This window comes from Pristis pectinata, chromosome 27 (genome assembly GCF_009764475.1).
Source record: "Pristis pectinata isolate sPriPec2 chromosome 27, sPriPec2.1.pri, whole genome shotgun sequence".
In the NCBI taxonomy this organism is placed as follows: domain Eukaryota; kingdom Metazoa; phylum Chordata; class Chondrichthyes; order Rhinopristiformes; family Pristidae; genus Pristis; species Pristis pectinata.
The window spans coordinates 1,728,719-1,745,897 of NC_067431.1; the positions used below are offsets into that span (position 1 = coordinate 1,728,719).

The window sequence follows — 17,179 nt, forward strand, 5'->3', positions numbered from 1 at the left end:
TTGGTTCTAGATTCTCCCATGAGGGGAAGCATCTTCCTTACACATCAACACTTCCCAATACAACACTGTTTAAACAATAGGCCACTCTCTGCCTTCCCACCAAAGTGGATAACTTCACGTTTCCATATTGTGCCATATATATACACCGACACAATCAATCTGCCTAAATCACCTTGAGGCCTCTTTACATCCTCTTCACCATGCACAATCCCACCCAGCTTCAAGCCGAGGACAAACTTGGAAATGATACAACACACGACCTGCAGGAGGGGCACAGTGGGCCGAGCAGCATCTGCGGGGGGAGAGGAATTGTTGAAGTTTGGGTCAAAACCCTGCATCACGACTGAGAGGGGAGGTGACCAATATAAAGAGGAGAGGGGTGAGGGGTGAGACAGAGAGGTGGACTGAGGGGCGGTGGGGGGGGGGGGGCGGGGGAGTTGGAGCAGATGGAGCCAGGTAGGGAGAGGGGAGGTGGAGTTGGGATACAGAAGCAGTGGGGGATAGTTGAAGGCAGAGGGAGCGGGTTGAGGGGAGGGGAGGGTGGAGGTGGAGAAGCTGGAGGAGGGAGATGAGCAGGAACACAGAGGGCTCAAGTGCTGGACTCTGAGAGGCAAAGGAGGTGAGAATGGGAACGGCAGATGGAACCAGACCCAGATGGGGGGGGTGGGGGGTGGAAGATGATATCCCCCGCTCCCCGCTCCCCCTTTCCTCTTTATACTGCCTGCCTCCCCTCTCCACCCTCAGTCCTGAGGCAGGGTTTCAACTCAAAATGTCGGCAATCGGTTTCCCCCCACAGATGCTGCACCCACTGTGTTCCTCCAGCAGTTTGTTTGTTGCTCCAGATTCCAGTCTCTCGTGTCTCCTGATCTCTTGTGTTTCCCCATCTAAATCACTGATGTACAGTGTGAATAGCCGAGGCCCAAGCACTTCTGGTTACTGCCTGCTACTCTGAAAAAGACCCATGTTCTGCTGTTCTGCTTCCTGTCTGTCAGCCAATTTTCAATCCATGGCAATATCCCCCAATACCACTCGTTTTAACTTTACACATTACCTTTCATTGGGACTTTATTAAAAACTTTTTGAAAATTGAATACAACATATCCTTTGGTTTTCCCTTATCTAGGGCGGCACAGTAGTGTAGCGGTTAGCATAACGCTATTACAGCGCCAGCGACCCAGGTTCAATTCCAGCCGCTGTCTGTAAGGAGTTTGTACGTTCTCCCCGTGTCTGCGTGGGTTTCCTCCGGGTGCTCCGGTTTCCTCCCACATTCCAAAGACGTACAGGTTAGGAAGTTGTGGGCGTGCTATGTTGGCGCCGGAAGCGTGGCGACACTTGCGGGCTGCCCCCAGAACATTCTCAGCAACGCAAAAAGACGCGTTTCACTGTGTGTTTCGATGTACATGTGACTCATAGATAAATAAATATCTTAATATCTTATTCTGTTGGTTTCAACCAGAAAACTCCAGCAGGCTGGTCAAACATGATTGCCTTTCTAGAAAGCCTTTTCGACTTTGCTAGTCCCACAACTTTTTAAGTGTTTGGTTTCCCTATCCTTTATCACAGCTTCTCGCATTTCTTCATGAGACAGTCTGATGTACACACCAGCTGACAGAGACTAGGAGGTCTGACTCAGGAGAGACCAGTGAAGCAGTTTGTCAGCAACAGGCTGTATGAGCTTGGCACTGAGAGGTCACTGCACTGGATTCGCTCTCCTGAGATCTGCTAACATTTCCCAACCACCATCACTGATGCCAGTGATTTTTTTCTGAAGCACGACATTATTGAAATAAACAAACATCCTTGTCACAGTGAGGCAAAGTCATCTGGTGAGTTTACCAAGGGAAATGGATGCCAAGAAGCAAGAAACCAGTTTGATTAAATATTTTCAAAGCCCATGGCGCAAAATGAGTTTATGGGCGAAATGTTTGCGACTCAATATCTCACCCATTTCCCCAGCTTCTGCAATGGCCCCTGGTATCCACAATATACCTCAATGATTTGGATGAGGGAACAGAATGTAATAATTCTATATTTCTGACAGTAATAAACTGGGCAGGATTGTGAATTGTGAGGAGGATGCAAAGAGGCAGTAAGATGATTAAGACGGAGTGAACGATGGACAACGTATCGCTGCACAGGATTTTGGCTGATGTATCACCCCACCAAATCTCAGCAGTGCATAATTCACTGGATTGCAGCAATCTATCATTGCACTGGATGTCAGCCATGTGTTGTTACACTGGATCTCAGCAATGTGCAACTGTACAGGACTGCAGCAATGTGTTGTTACACTGGAGCTCAGCAATCATTCTCTGAGATGACAGACGGCACAAACTACAGCCTCAGTGTACCACTGGTGGAAGGAGTGAATAGTTAGGGTTCTAGGCAGAGTGCCAAACAAAGAAGTGCTTTCCCTTACATTATAATGACACAGAAGGAGACTGACTGGCCCAACAGGCCCAAAGCAGGTTCCAAGGGAACAATCCTATTCATCACATTCTCAGCAACCTCTCCCACACATGCCCATTGACTCCCCTTTGATTTGTTTGCCATTGACTTACACTAAGTGGTAACGTACAGGAGCCAACTGACCTACCAGCATATCATCGGGATGCTAGAGGAAAGTGGAGCGCACAGAGGAAGCCCAGGAGGACATAGAGACGGTGCTCCAGCTCCACACATACAGCACCCGAACTGAGGATTGAACCCGGGTCCCTGGAGCTGTGAGGCAGTGGGACTACCTGCATGGGGCTGAGCTTCACAGGTGTTGTTGAAGTTGCATGCATCCTGGTGAGTGGAGAGTTCTCCATCGCACTCCTGAGTTGTGTCTTGTTGATGTTGTGTCACTGAGATGAGTCCCTGTGGCTGCAAGAGCTGATGTGCTCCTGTATTACTGTCACTGGTTGAGTTTCTGGATATTGTTGTCCCCAAGGTGCTGGAGGTCGGCACTCAGTGATAGGGATTCCATTCAATGTCAGGGGTAGCTAGTTAGCTTCCCTCACACTGGAGGTGGTTACTTGTCACTTATGTCTGATTATTTTCAAGGTCGTGCTACATGCATGTACAGACTGCTTCATTTACTGAAGGATTGTGAATGGAATTGAACATTGTGCAACCATCAGGAAACCAGAGAACCCACAGGAATTCCACACAGTCACAGGGAGAACGTGCAGACTCCGCACAGACAGCACCCGAGGTCAGGATTGAACCCAGGTTGCTGGGGCAGTGAGGCAGTCGCTCCACCAGCCGAGCCACGGTGCTGCTCGGGTGGAGCGTAGAACGCTGAGGTGGAGCCTGAAAGAAGAGGGATTCCAAATTATAAGGCGTACGGATAGTGGGAAACTTTTCCCCACAGCAGTGCTCCCTAAAACTAAAGGCCATGGGTTTAGAAGTAAGGGTAGGAAGGTTCGAGGGGATCTGAGGAAGAACTTTTTCATCCAGTGGTTGACTCGATCTGAAACATACTGGCTGAATGAGTGATGGATGCAGGTACTGACACAACATGTCAGTTGTATCATTCTCTTGGGACATTCTCTCTGCTCCCCTCTCCCATCAGGCAGAAGATACAGGAGCCTGAGGGCACACACCACCAGGCTCAAGGACAGCTTCTACCCCACTGTGATAAGACTATTGAACAGTTCCCTTATACGATGAGATGGACTATGACCTCACGATCTACCTTGTTGTGACCTTGCACGTTATTGCACTGCACTTTCTCTGTAGCTGTGACACTTTACTCTGTACTGTTATTGTTTTTACCTGTACTACCTCAATGCACCCTGTACTAACTCAATGTAACTGCACCATGTAATGAATTGACCTGTACGATCGGTTTGCAAGACAAGTTTTTCACTGTACCTCGGTACAAGTGACAATAATAAACCAATTCCAATGCCAATGTAAGAAGTATCAGAATAAGCCCTTGAATTGCCAAGGTCAAGGGCTAAGTGCCAGGAAGCGGGATTGGTATAGGTAGGAACTTGATGGTTGCCATGGCCGCAGTGGGCCAAACGGCCTGACTCTGTACAATCTGACTCTATGACTCGATGAGTTACCACCAGACCATGTCAACCGCTCTCAGACATTATAACAGAACTCAACCAAGTGGGTCACAGAAGGGAAAAAAGAAAAAGCAGGTCAATCAGCATCTGTAGAGAGAGAAACAGATTTACTGTTTTAGGTCAATGATCTTTCACCAGAACTGGAAAAAGTTTCCAACTAGTTTCAAGCTGCATCAAAAGGGGAAGCAATGGAGAGACAACAGGGAAGGTCAGAGTTGAGGGGAGATTGAATGATACAAGTGGTACTGGTCCAACAGAAGGAGGGTGATAAAGGTACATCGGGGAGGGGGTGCCGGTTGGGGGGGGGTGTAATGGTTGGGGGGGGAACAGGAGGACACCACTTGAAGCTGAAATACCCGAAGAACAGAAAGAAGTGGTTACCAGAAATACGAGGTGCAAGAGTGGAGACACGAGGGAGACGGCGGATGCTGAAAATCTGGAGCAACGAACACAGAGAGCTGGAGGAACTCAGCGGGTCAGGCAGCAGCCGCGGAGCGAAATAAACAGTCGACGTTTCGGGCTGAGACCCTTCATCAGGACTGGAAAGAAAGAGAGCAGAAGCCGGAATGAAAGAGTGGGGGGGAGGGGGAGGAGCACGAGCTGGTGGGTGATAGGTGGATCCAGGTGAGGGGGGGGAGGGAGGTGGGAGTGATGCGAGAAGCTGGGAGGTGATAGGTGGAAGAGGCAAAGGGCTGAACAAGATGGAAGGTTACAAGAGTGCTAGTTATCTGAAGTCGTTGAATTCAATTACAAGTGATGAGGGCTGTAACATACCCAAATGGAAGATGAGATGCTGTTCCTAAGTTGGAACAGCAGCCCACCACATCCACACCAACCAGTGAGCACCCATCAATACCAAGGCGATTCAGGTACTTGTCTAGACACTTCTGAAATGCTGTCAGTGACCCAGCCTCCACCACTCTCTCTGGCAGTGTGTTTCAGGTACTCACCACTCCCTGGGTGAAGAAGGTCCCCTCAGATCCTCTTTAAATCTCTTACACCCTACACTAAATCTATGGCCTCTAGTTTTATCTACCTCTGACGTAGGGAATAGTTTCCTGCAGTCTATCCCATCTATACCCCACATCTTCTTCTCTCATCTCCCACCCCCTGCCCAGAGCATGAGTAGGATCCTCCTCGCAACACCCTGACCTCCATATTCAGCAGATCAACCTCTGTAATTTCTGATTAGCCGCCGCAATTTCAGTGTGATGCCATCTCCGGACTCACCTTCTCCTCCCCTTCGCTTTTAGCATCCTGAAGGGACCACTCTTTCCTCAGTGCTCTGGTCCACACAGCCACCTTCACCAGTGCCCACAACACCCCTTCTTACGGCACCTCCCCATGCAACCCAAGGAGGATATTGTCACTACTGTGTTCAGGGACCAAATATTCCTTCCAGGTGAAACATAAATTTACTTGCACTTCTTCCGATTAGTGCACTGCATTCAGTACTCATGGTGTGGTCTCCTCTGCTTTGGGGAAAACAAATGCATGTTGAGCAATTGCTTTGCACAACACTTCTGTTCAGTCTGAAAGTTTCATCAGTTATTTTAATTCTTCATCTTGATTCCTCAGTACTTCCTGTGTCCAGCCTGTCAAACCCTTCAACAATTTTGTATCAATGATATTTCCTCTCATTCTTCCATACTCTAGAGAATACAAGTTTACTGAATCTCTACCATCCCCAGAACCAGTCGAGGGAACTCCTCGATGGCAAATACAGCTTTTTTTGGGTTAGGAGACCAAAACTATAGAGTCATAACGTTAGATAGTCATTCATTTTGGTCCATGTCAATCAAGATTCCCATCTAAGCCAGTCCCATTTGCCTGTGTTTGGCCCATATCCCTATAAACTTTTCCAATCCATGTACCTGTCCAAGTACCTTATAAACGTTGTCAATGTACCTGCCTCAACCACTTCCTCTGGCAGCTCATTCCATATACTGACCACCCTCTGAGTGAAAAAGTTGCCCCTCAGGTCCACATTAAATCTTTCCCTCCTCAACTTAAATCTATGCCCTCTAATTCTTGATTTCCCAATCCTGGGAAAATGACTGCACATTCACCCTATCTATGCCCCTCATAATTTTATACACCTCTATAAGATCACCCCTCATTCTCCTACACTCCAATGAAAAAAGTCCCAATCTGCTCATCCGCTCTCCATAACCCAGTCTCTCAAATCCCAGCAACATCTTCGTAAATCTCCTCTGCACTCTTTCCAGCATAATGGCATCTTTCCTATAGCAGGGTAATCAGAACGGAACACAATATTCCAAATGCGGCCTCACCAATGTCTTGTACAACTGCTACATGACATCCCAACTTCTATACTCAGTGCCCTGACTGATTAAGGCCAGTGTGTCAAATGCCCTCTTCACCACCCTGTCTACCTGCGATGCCACTTTCGGGGAACCATGTACTAGTACTCTGAGGTCCCTCTGTTCTATATCACTCCAGGGCCCTGCCGTTCACTGTGAAAGTCTTACCGTCATTTGTCTTCCCAAAATGCAACACCTTGCACTTATCTGAATTAAACTCCATTTGCCATTCCTCGGCCCACTGACCCAGCCGATCAAGATCCCTCTGTAAATCCTGATAACCCTCTCCACTGTCTATGACATTACCTATTTTAGACTATATTCAATATTCCAAGTGTGGTCTCACCAAGACCCCATACAAATGCAACAAGACTTCCTTGTTTGTCATACCCTCATGTTATAAAGTGTATAAAGCAATTGCCTTCCTATTCACATCCTGAACTTACATGCTGGCCTTCAGTGTGTACTCTCCAAGGTCCCATATCTCTCACCATTTAACAGATGGTCTGCTTTTCTTCCAGAAGTGGAAGACCTTGCATTTTCCCTACATTATATTCCCACCAGTGTGTTCTCATCCATTCACACAGTATGTCGACATCCCCCTGAAGCCTCTTTACACCCCCCACTAAACGCGCACCACACCCAGTTTACTGCTGTCAACAAATCTAGAAATATAACATTCGGTCTCCTCAGCCAAACTGCTGACAGTGTGACCAGCAAGGTCCCAGGCACCAATTCCTGCAGGTACCCTATCGGTCACAGCCCGACAACCTGGGAACTACCTGTTTATTTTTGCTGTCTGTCTAATCTTGTTGAGCAACCTCCTGTATGGGATCTGATGGAAAATCTCCCAAAAATCCCAATAGACCACATCCACTGGTTCTCCTTATCTATTCTACTTGTCACATCCTCAAAAAACTCCAGAGATGATTTTGCAATCATAAATCCAGATTGATTCTGCTGAATCCTATTATTATTTGAAAGGTGTTCTACAATTACTGCCCCCTTATAGATTCCAGTGATTTTCCTACCACAGACGTGACACTAACAGGTTGGTAGTTGCCCGTTTTCTCTCTCCCTCCTTTCTTAAAGAGTGAGGTCACATTTCCTACCCTCCTATCTGCAGGAACAATTCCAAAACCTTTGAAACCCTGGAAGATGACAAACAGACACAAACTACGTCTAAAGCCACCTCCTTCAAACATCGATGTAGGTCATTGGGTCACTGTTGAACATACCTCTTGTACGATAAAGATGACCTCTTGACCTCACAATCTACCTTGTTGTGGCCCTTGCACCTTATCTGTCTACCTGCACTGCACCTTCTCTGTAATGGTAACTGTTACACTATATTCTGCATTCTGTCACTGCTTTTCCCTTTGTACTACCTTGGTGTCCCAATGTTTTGGAATGATTTGTATAGATGGAATGCAAAACAAAGTTTTTCACTGTACCTCAGTACAGGTGACAATAATAAGCCAATTACTAATTACCACCAACTTCTCTGCTACTGTTTTTTGATTAATACATAGTTCCTTCAGTTCTTCATTCTTGGTTCTCTAATATATCTGGCAGATTTTGTGTGTCTTATTCTGTGGTGGCAGATGTAAAGTAATTGTTTAGTTCCTCTGCCATTTCCTCACTCTCCAGTTTAAACTCCCATTAGCTTCAGGATACAACACTCAATTCAACAATATCAGATAACTGACAATTCCAGTCCTGTACCTCACGTGTCCAGCACCAGACTGTCCTGTTCTGGTATTTTAGATTTAGTTTCTCTCCTCTGGTTTACACCTCGCCCAGATATCCCCTTCACTGCCCCCTCACCGGCACTAACACCACGTGTCATTCAATCTCTCCTGGGATCCAGCCATTTCCATCCATTCTCATTTCTTTCCTCTGCCCCCCACCTTGTTCTGCAACTGTAAATTTGTTTCATTCCAAACTTTTCCTGGTTCTGATAAAAGGTCACTGACTTGAAAAGTGAACTGGGCCTCTCTCTCTGCAGGTGCTGCCCGAGCAGCTGGGTATATCCGGCTCATTTCTGATTTTTATTTCAGATTTCCAACACGTTATTTTTTTGGGGAGGATGGAAATGTCTGACAGTGGCAGAAAAGCTGCCACAGGAGTGTCTCCATTACCCCTGGTCTTGTCTGAGGGAAGCAGCCTGTTGAGCCAAATCCAGATAAAGTCAGGATTGACAGCAACTGTGATCTTGTAACCCTCTCTGCTTCCCCCCCCTCCTCCCTCCCACCCTCCTCACTCCCCCTGCATCCCAATCTCCTTCCCCCTCCTCTGTGCGCTCGTTCCTCTCTTCCCCAGGTATTTGACCTGTCTACTAAGGGAAATACATCCTTCCATCTCAGACCCTCGTGATTTGAAACAAATCTCCCCCTGTTCGAAAGAAGCAACCCGAGCCTAACCAGTCTGTCCTAACAGCTTCCATTTTCCAGTTCTGGCAACATCGCCGTAAATCTCCTCTGCACCACCTCCAGCATGGCCTGCTTCAGAAAGTTCCCCCTGTGCAATTAACCAACGTATGGTTTGTCATGGAATCATACAGCACAGAAACAGGCCTTTTGGCCCATCATGTCCTTACTGATCACCTATTTATCCTAATCCCATTGACCAGCACTCAGTCCTCTGTGTGCTGGAAATTCAAGTGCTACATCTTTAATGTTGCAAAAGTCTTTGACTTCACCACCGATGAGGCAGGGTGTCCAAATTCCAACCATCCTCTGGGTGAAAAAGTTCTTCCTCCAATCCCTCTAAACTGTTTAACCCTTGTCCCAAACCTCTGCCTTCTAGTATTAGTATTATATCTGTGGAGATATGTTTAATACTATCAGCCCTATCTATGCCCCTCAGAATTCAGTGTACCTCAATTGGGTCCTTCCTCAGTGTCTTCCACTCCAAAGCAAATAAACCCAGCCCACCCAGTGTCCCTTCATCACTTCAACGTTCCACCCCAAAAAACATCCTGGTGAAGCTCTTCTGTGTCCTCTCCAGTGTAATCACATACTGATCAGAACTGTACACAATGCTCCAAATATGACCTAACCAATGTTTTATTAAGTTGTACTATAACCTCCCTGTTATTATAGTCTATGTACCTTATCTCCCGGTGTTGCCACCTTCAGGGATCCTTAGGCTCATACACCAAAGTTGCTCTGTTCCTCAATACTTTCTTGGGCCAACCATTCATTGTGTTCAAGTACCTTTAAGGAGCCATAATCTCTCTCTTTCTTTGTGGCACTCAATATCCTCTCAGTAACTGTAAATTACCTTATCCTGTTGTATCCCTCCAACTCATTCTCTCACACTTATCTGGCTTAAATTCCATTTGCTAATTTTCTTTTCAACTGACTATTTTCCTGCCGTCTGTTCTTTTCCTTCTCACTGGCAACCACAGGGCCACACTTTGCTTCATCTTTATCACAGTTACTATGTTTAGGTGTACATCATTACAAAAAGCAAGGAACCGGGCACGGAGCTCTGTGGAATCCCACTGGTGACACCCATCAACCATTGAACTTTTGCTTCCTACTACTGGCAATTTTGGAGTCAATTTGCCCTCTCCCTTAGATTCCATCCATGGGCGTTACTATTTTGACCAGCCTGCCCCGTGGCACCTTATTAAATACTTCACTGAAATCCATGTAGACTACATCAAACACACTGCCCTCATTGACCCTCCTCATTAGCTCCTCAGAAAATTTAGTCAGGATAGTCAGGCACAAACCCATGTTGATTGTCCTTGATTAATCTTTGGAATGTAATTGCTTGGTTTATCCCTTCCTCCCGTGTTGAAAAACGGTGCAACGTTAACACTTCTAAAAGCCTGTGGCACCACTCCTGAAGCAGGGAAGTTGAAGAGTGATGGGCAGGAGTCTATGCAATCTCTGCTTCCAGCCTAGGAAATATTCATCTGGGTTTGACAAACTACTCATTGTCAAAACCTCTTAAAACTTCCTCTCTCAGTGTGTTATTCAATCCACTTCCCCTTCTTGACCCTCTCCTTAACTCCCTGACTTTCACTCTTCTCCCTCTTTCTGCCTCCTTACCTCCTCTTCCTCCACTCCTCCCAGGATGTGCAGAAATACGGCTGGAGTTTTCCTAGCACAAAGAATCTGCAAATATGGCCATAGCTCGTACAGGCAGGAGCACCCTGAACCCATTGGTATTTGACCTGGAAGATTATATGGAATTGAGAGGATATATATATATAAAAGACAAAATATTTATTTATTAGTCACATGTACATCGAAACACACACTGAAATGCATCTTTTTGCATTACTGAGAATGTGCTGGGGGCAGCCCGCAAGTGTCGCCACGCTTCCCGCACCAACACAGCGTGCCCACAGCTCCTAACCTGTACGTCTTTGGAATGTGGGAGGAAACCGGAGCACCCGGAGAAAACCCACGCAGACACAGGGAGGACGTACACACTCCTTACAGAGAACCTGGCCAACACAAATCCAGATTCACAATCTCCTGCCTCCAGCATGAGCTCGGTGGCCTAGCACAGCCCTGCTTGGTGTTTACTCAGCCTGTCGGACGACATGTCAAGTAATCAGAATAGAAGGAAGGCAAAGACAAGACATGCAGAAGATGCACACAGTAAGGGTGGCCGTCCTTGGTCAGAACAAAATGGACTGATTGCTCTCTGATATAACCCAGGGTTGACGGCTGTGGTACTGGGACAGATATCATCCACTGCATCACTGCCTGCCCCAGTGTAACCCAGCACCATGGGGTCCACAATCCCTCATCAATATAATGGGAGTTTGGTACATGCCACCGTCACTTAAGTTGTCAATCACAACCTAATACTACCATCTCCAAGATCTGCAAGCCCACCATCTTCAGAAATGGGTAGCTGTGAGTTATCAGTGAGTGTGGCCATTACCGGGACCAACCCTGTGTGATTTTGGGTGAGATTGGCACCAACTTTTGGAGTGAGTTTCTCTTAGAACATCAGGGTTCCTGTTGGAACAGAACCAGAACTTTCCGATAGGTTTGCATTTATAAATGGGTGGCAAGTCCACAGTTCCTGATTGTGTGCTCGGACATTGACCCCATGGTGCTACATTTGATCTCAGTGTTTCTGTGGCTGGGAGTGAAAGTGTATCCTAGGGCTCCCAACTCTGAGGAAGATCAAGGTAGATAGGCTGGAGACAGAGCATCAGTGTGTATATCTGGGCGATGATCGAATGAAGTTTGTCTATAACTCAAGTTAGAATAACCAATCCCTGGGAGTGTCTAACACAAATATCCTCCCTCCCACACCCTCTATATGTTAACGTTCCCAACGTGCCCTACCCTTACACTCTTTACATATCCAGTGCTCAAGGATTCTGCTCATACTTGGGAATATCATTGCTGCCAGACATGAGTGGGAAAAACCACATGCACAGGGAGAGTACCTGGAATGTTAACCTGTGCCCATGTGTAACAGCCAGTCACAGAGCCTGAGCTTTTGATAACAGGTACATGAAGAAGGTAATGCCCACTCCAGGCTGATGCAGAGCAGCCAAACTTTAATTCAGCTTTTACTTGGCCCATTATGTAAAGATCATTCTTTCCTCTCTCGTCTCTCTTTTTACTTGCTCTCTCCTATCCCTTTTGTCTCGTGTTCTCTTTCTGTTTTGCCCTCCATCTCTTTCCCGATTTTCCCTCACAAAAAGAAGTTAGTTATGAGAATTGTGAGGATGCTCTGAGCCTGCAACACGATACTGACGGGTAAAGTGAAGGGGCAAGAAGTTGGCAGATGGAGTATAATGTGGGGAAATGTGGGTCATCTACTTCAGAAAAAAGAATGGAAAAACTAATAATTATTTAAATTGTGACTATAAAATGTTGTGATACAAAGGCATCTATGCATGAAACACAAAGAGGAAACAGCAAGCAATTAGGAAGGTGAATGGAATGTTGTCCTTTATTGCAAAGGGTATGGAGTATAAAAGTAGGGGAGCTTTGAGGCAACTTCACGGGATACTGGTGAGACTGCACTTGGAACACTGCATACAGCTGTGGTCTCCACATTTAAGGGATGATTTATGTGCCTTGGGAGCAGTGCAGAGAACGTTCACTGGTTGGCTCCTGGGATGAAGCAGTTGCTGTAAGAAGTGAGGCTGAGTAGGTTTAGACTGTGCTCATTGGAATTCAGAAGAGTGAAAGGTTTGATAGGACGGATGGTGAGAGGAAGAGTCTCCCAGTGGGGGTATCCAGAACTAGGGGGGCATAGATTCAGAAAAAGGGGTCACCCATTTAACATGGAAATGATGAGGAATTGGCAGCTGGCAGCTGATTGTCCCTGGTAAAGGTGCGAGACAGAGGGGTCGAAATGACTCGCCACAATCCTGATCCCACTTCTCCAGTGGTCAACAAAAAACTGTGGATACTGGAAACCGGCATTGATCTGAAATATTAACATTGTTTCCACCTTCACAGATGCTGCCTGACCAGCTGAGTGTTTCAAGCATTTTCTGGTTTTTGTTGCAGTTTTCCAGGATCTGCAGGTTTTTTGAGATCAGTGAATGTGGTCTCATGTTGCTCAGTGCCACGGAGCGATGGACACGGGCAAGATCATCAGTGGTGTGGAGCTGAACACTGCCGTACTGGTCAGTGGTATGGAACTGAACAAGGCCGTACTGGTCAGTGGTGTGGAGCTGAACACAGCTGTACTGGTCAGTGGTGTGGACCACTGGACACAGTCACTCTGGCAGCTCTGCTGCACAGGAAGGGAGGGAAAAGGTCTTCAGTGATAGGGATTCAGTTGTTAAGAGAACAGGTGGGTGTTTCTGTGGTTGTAAATGAGATTCCAGAATGTTATGTTGTCCCAGAGCATTTCAGAGGGGGAGGGAGAAGAATCAGTTGTCAGGGTACATATCTGTGCCAGTGATATAGGTAACAAAGGGGACGAGGTCCGACAAGTTGAATATAGGGAGCTGGGAAGTAAATTTAAAAATAGGACCTCAAAGACAGTAATCTCAGGATCACTACCAGTGCCACACGCTAGTCAGGGTAGAAATAAAAGAATAAATCAGATAAGTACATGGCCAGAGGAATGGTGTAAAGTGAAAGGATTTAAATTCTTGGGCCACTGGAACTGGAGGAATTCAAGGCACAACGTAATCACGGGTGACTTTAATCTGTGCAAGTATTGGGCCAATCAAATCAGTAACAATACTGTGGAGGAGGCATTCCTGGAGTGTGTATGGATGCCTTTATGGTAGTAGTTGGGAAATTATGTTGGGGAAATTGATCGGATTGAATGCTGATAAATCCCCAAGGCCTGATCACTTACATTCCTGAGTACTTCAAGAAGTGGCCCTGGAAACAGTGGATGCATTGGTGATCACTTTCCAATATTTTGGACACTGGATCACTTCCTTCAAAGACAAGACATCATTAAGCGGGACAGAGTGTAAAGAAGATTTTCAAGGATGTTACCAGGACTCGAGGGCTTGAGTTATAGGGAGAGGTTGGGCAGACTGAGACTTTATTCCTGGGAGCGTAGGAGACTGAAGGGTGGCCTTATAGAGATGCATAAAATCATGGGGGCATAGATAGGGTGAATGAACACAATCTTTTTCCCAGGGAAAGAGAATCAAAAACTAGAGGGCATAGGTTTAAGCTGAGAGGGGAAAGATTTAAAAGGAACCTGAGAGGCAACCTCTTCACACAGAAGGTGGTGCATATTTGGAACGAGCTTCCAGAGGAAGTGGTGGAGCTTGGTACAATAAGGACACTTAAAAGACATTTGGACAGGTCCATGGATAGGAATGGTTTAGAGGATATGGGCCTAAATGGGGCAAATAGGACTAATAGGATGGGCAATTTGATTGGTATGGACGAGTTGGGCAGAAGGTCCTGTTTCTGTGCTGTATGACTCCATGACTCAATGACCAAACAGGCCAGATGTTCCCGATGGGGAGGTCCTCTGGAATCAGGGGTCACAGCATGAGGTTGTGGGGGTCGGCTGTTTAGGATGGAGATAAGGAGAAATTTCTTCACCCAGAGAGCAGTGAACCTGTGCAATCCTCCACCAAAGGAGGCAGTTGATGTCAAATCATTAAATATATTCAAGAAGGAGTTAGGTATAGTTTTAAGGATCAAAGAGATTGGGGCATTGGGGACAAATCACAAACCAAATTTGGATGATCAGTATTGAATGGCAGAGCAGGGTCTAAGGGCCAAATGGCCTAGTCCTGTTCCTACACTGAGTAGTGGTGTGGGGCACTGGATACTCTCACTGGTCAGTGGTGTGGAGCACTGGATACTCGCTGGTCAGTGGTGTGGTGCAGTGGATACACTCACTGGTCAGTGGTGTGCAGCACTGGATACTTTCACTAGTCAGTGGTGTGGAGCACTGTATACTCTCACTGCTCAGTGGTGTGGAGCACTGGATACTCGCTGGTCAGTGGTGTGGAGCACTGGATACACTCACTGGTCAGTGGTGTGGAGCACTGGATACTCGATGGTCAGTGGTGTGGAGCACTGGATACACTCACTGGTCAGTGGTGTGGAGCACTGGATACTTTCACTGGTCAGTGGTGTGAAGCACTGGATACTTTCACTGGTTTGATTTGAGGAATTATCTAGTCACACATCACAATTGTGAAGATCTGGATACTTTCACATTGACCTTTTGTGTGGACACTGGATACATTGGCAGTGGTCAATGGACAGTAGTACTGGACTATAATTGTCTTCCTTGGAGCAGACAACACTGACTGTGAACCTGACGGAACTACACCAAATCATGAGGGTTTGGATAATGTAGACTGCAGGAAAAGCGTCCCACTGGTAGAGGTGTCCAGAACTACAGAGGACAGGTTCAGGGTGAGGGTCGAGAAGTTTACAGCGGATCTGAGAAAGAACTTTTTATCACTTTGGGTGGTTGAAATCTGAGGGTGGTGGAGGCAGAGACTCTCACAGCACTCAACAATTGTCAAGGCGAGTCGTTGAATTGGCGAGATCTGGAGAGGCACCAACCAAGTGCTCGTAAATGGGATCAGTGAGATAAGTGGCTGATGTGCTGTATGACCCTATGATATTCACACTGGTCGGTGGTGTGGGGCACTGGATCAGTCCCAGTTGGTGTGGGGCACTGGATCGGTCCCTGGTCGGTGTGGGGCACTGGATCAGTCCCAGTCAGTGTGGGGCACTGGATCAGTCCCCGGTCGGTGTGGGGCACTGGATCAGTCCCAGTCGGTGTGGGGCAATGGATCAGTCCCTGGTCAGTGTGGGGCACTGGGTCTAGTCCCCAGTCGGTGAGGGGCACTGGATCAGTCCCAGTCGGTGTGGGGCACTGGATCAGTCCCTGGTCAGTGTGGGGCACTGGGTCTAGTCCCCGGTCGGTGAGGGGCACTGGATCAGTCCCGGTCGGTGTGGGGCACTGGATCAGTCCCTGGTCAGTGTGGGGCACTGGGTCTAGTCCCCGGTCAGTGTGGGGCACTGGATCAGTCCCCGGTCTGTGGGTGTGGGGCACTGGATCCGGTCCCTGGTGGGTGTGGGTCACTGGATCAGACCCCGGTCAGTGGATACCTCTGCCTGCTGCAACACATGCTCCTGGCGCACAGCGGTGTTACCCAGTGACAGAGGCAGCTGTGGGGAACTTTCTCCGGTGTGGAAGTGCCGGGCACGGGTCTTGTCCCACAGCCGGGCTGGCATTGCCGCCTGTGCCGGGGACGGTGGAGGTTGCAGCGGGCGCGGGGTCCCGGGGCTGCAGCGCTGTCCTGTCCGCGCTGGGCACCGGGGCAGCGCAAGGCGCGACCGACCGACCGACCGACCGACCGACACAGCGCTCGTACCGGCACAGGAGTGCAGCCCCTGCGGGCGGGCGATGAAGCCGGCTCGGGAGCCCAGGGACAGGTCCAGGAACCCGTGGCTCTCCTTGGACAGGATCTCATCGATCATGAAAGTCTTGTAGCGCCGACTGTCCGGCGTGTGCAGCCGTGGCTCGGCCGAGCACTGCATGGTGCGAGTCTCCGGGAGAAGTTGTGGCAGAGCGCTCCGCTCCCTCTGACCCGCAGCTCCGCCCGCAGCCCTTTATAAACGTCCCAGCCCGGGCCGGCACAGGCGGCCCGTCAATCAGCCGCTCCCTGCGGCCACCGGCGGCACCGGCACACCAACCCCGGGGGGGGGGGGGGTGAGGGAGGGGGTAGGTGTGACAGAGTGGGTGGGGGAGAGGGGGGAAGAGGAGGGAGAGGGGAAGAAGGTGGGGAGGGAGGGATGGTGGGGAGAGGGTGGGGAGAGGGTGGGCGAGGGATAGGATGTGTGTGGGAGGGAGAGGGGAGAGGCTGGGAGAGGGAGGGTGGTTGAGGGAGATAGGGAGAGGAGTGTGGGGTGTTGGGTGAGGGGTGTTGGCGAGGGAAAGCAATGGTGGGGGAGTGGGGAGAGAGGTGTTGACTACCTTTGCTGAGGGGAGGGGTGTTCTGACAGACCTGGGGTGGGGTCATGGGGTGGAGAGAACCCACAGCCCAGCAGTGGGGCAGGGGCTCAGCCAGTGGTGTGGGGGTCAATTCCTTGAGGGTTTGGAGGGAGCGTGGTCAGAGTGGGTGACTGGTGCCCAGTGAACTGACAGGGCGGGGGGTTCAGTGGGAGTGGGGAGGTGATGAGAAGGCCTCAGTCATCTGTTGGGCTGGGGAAGACCAAGCAGAATTAGAGTTGGGGTGAGATTCCTTGGGGTGCTCACTTCACTCTTGCCTGACAATAAATCAGGAGGCTGATGCCAGAGAGGTGAAGGTCCCAGAGTGAGACCCGGCTGCCCTGATCTACCTGTGAA

The 17,179-nt window shown here is 48.5% G+C and overlaps 1 protein-coding gene across 1 annotated transcript in view; it reads right to left on the reverse strand.

Moving 5' to 3' along the window:
• Positions 1-16,426, reverse strand: part of barx2 (BARX homeobox 2) — a 42,011-nt gene extending 25,585 nt beyond the window's left edge. The window contains exon 1 of the mRNA XM_052039964.1: positions 16,206-16,426. Coding sequence (XP_051895924.1) covers positions 16,206-16,371 — 166 coding nt within the window. The 5' untranslated portion in view covers positions 16,372-16,426. The remainder of the gene's footprint in view (positions 1-16,205) is intronic.
• Positions 16,427-17,179: the final 753 nt, after the last annotated feature.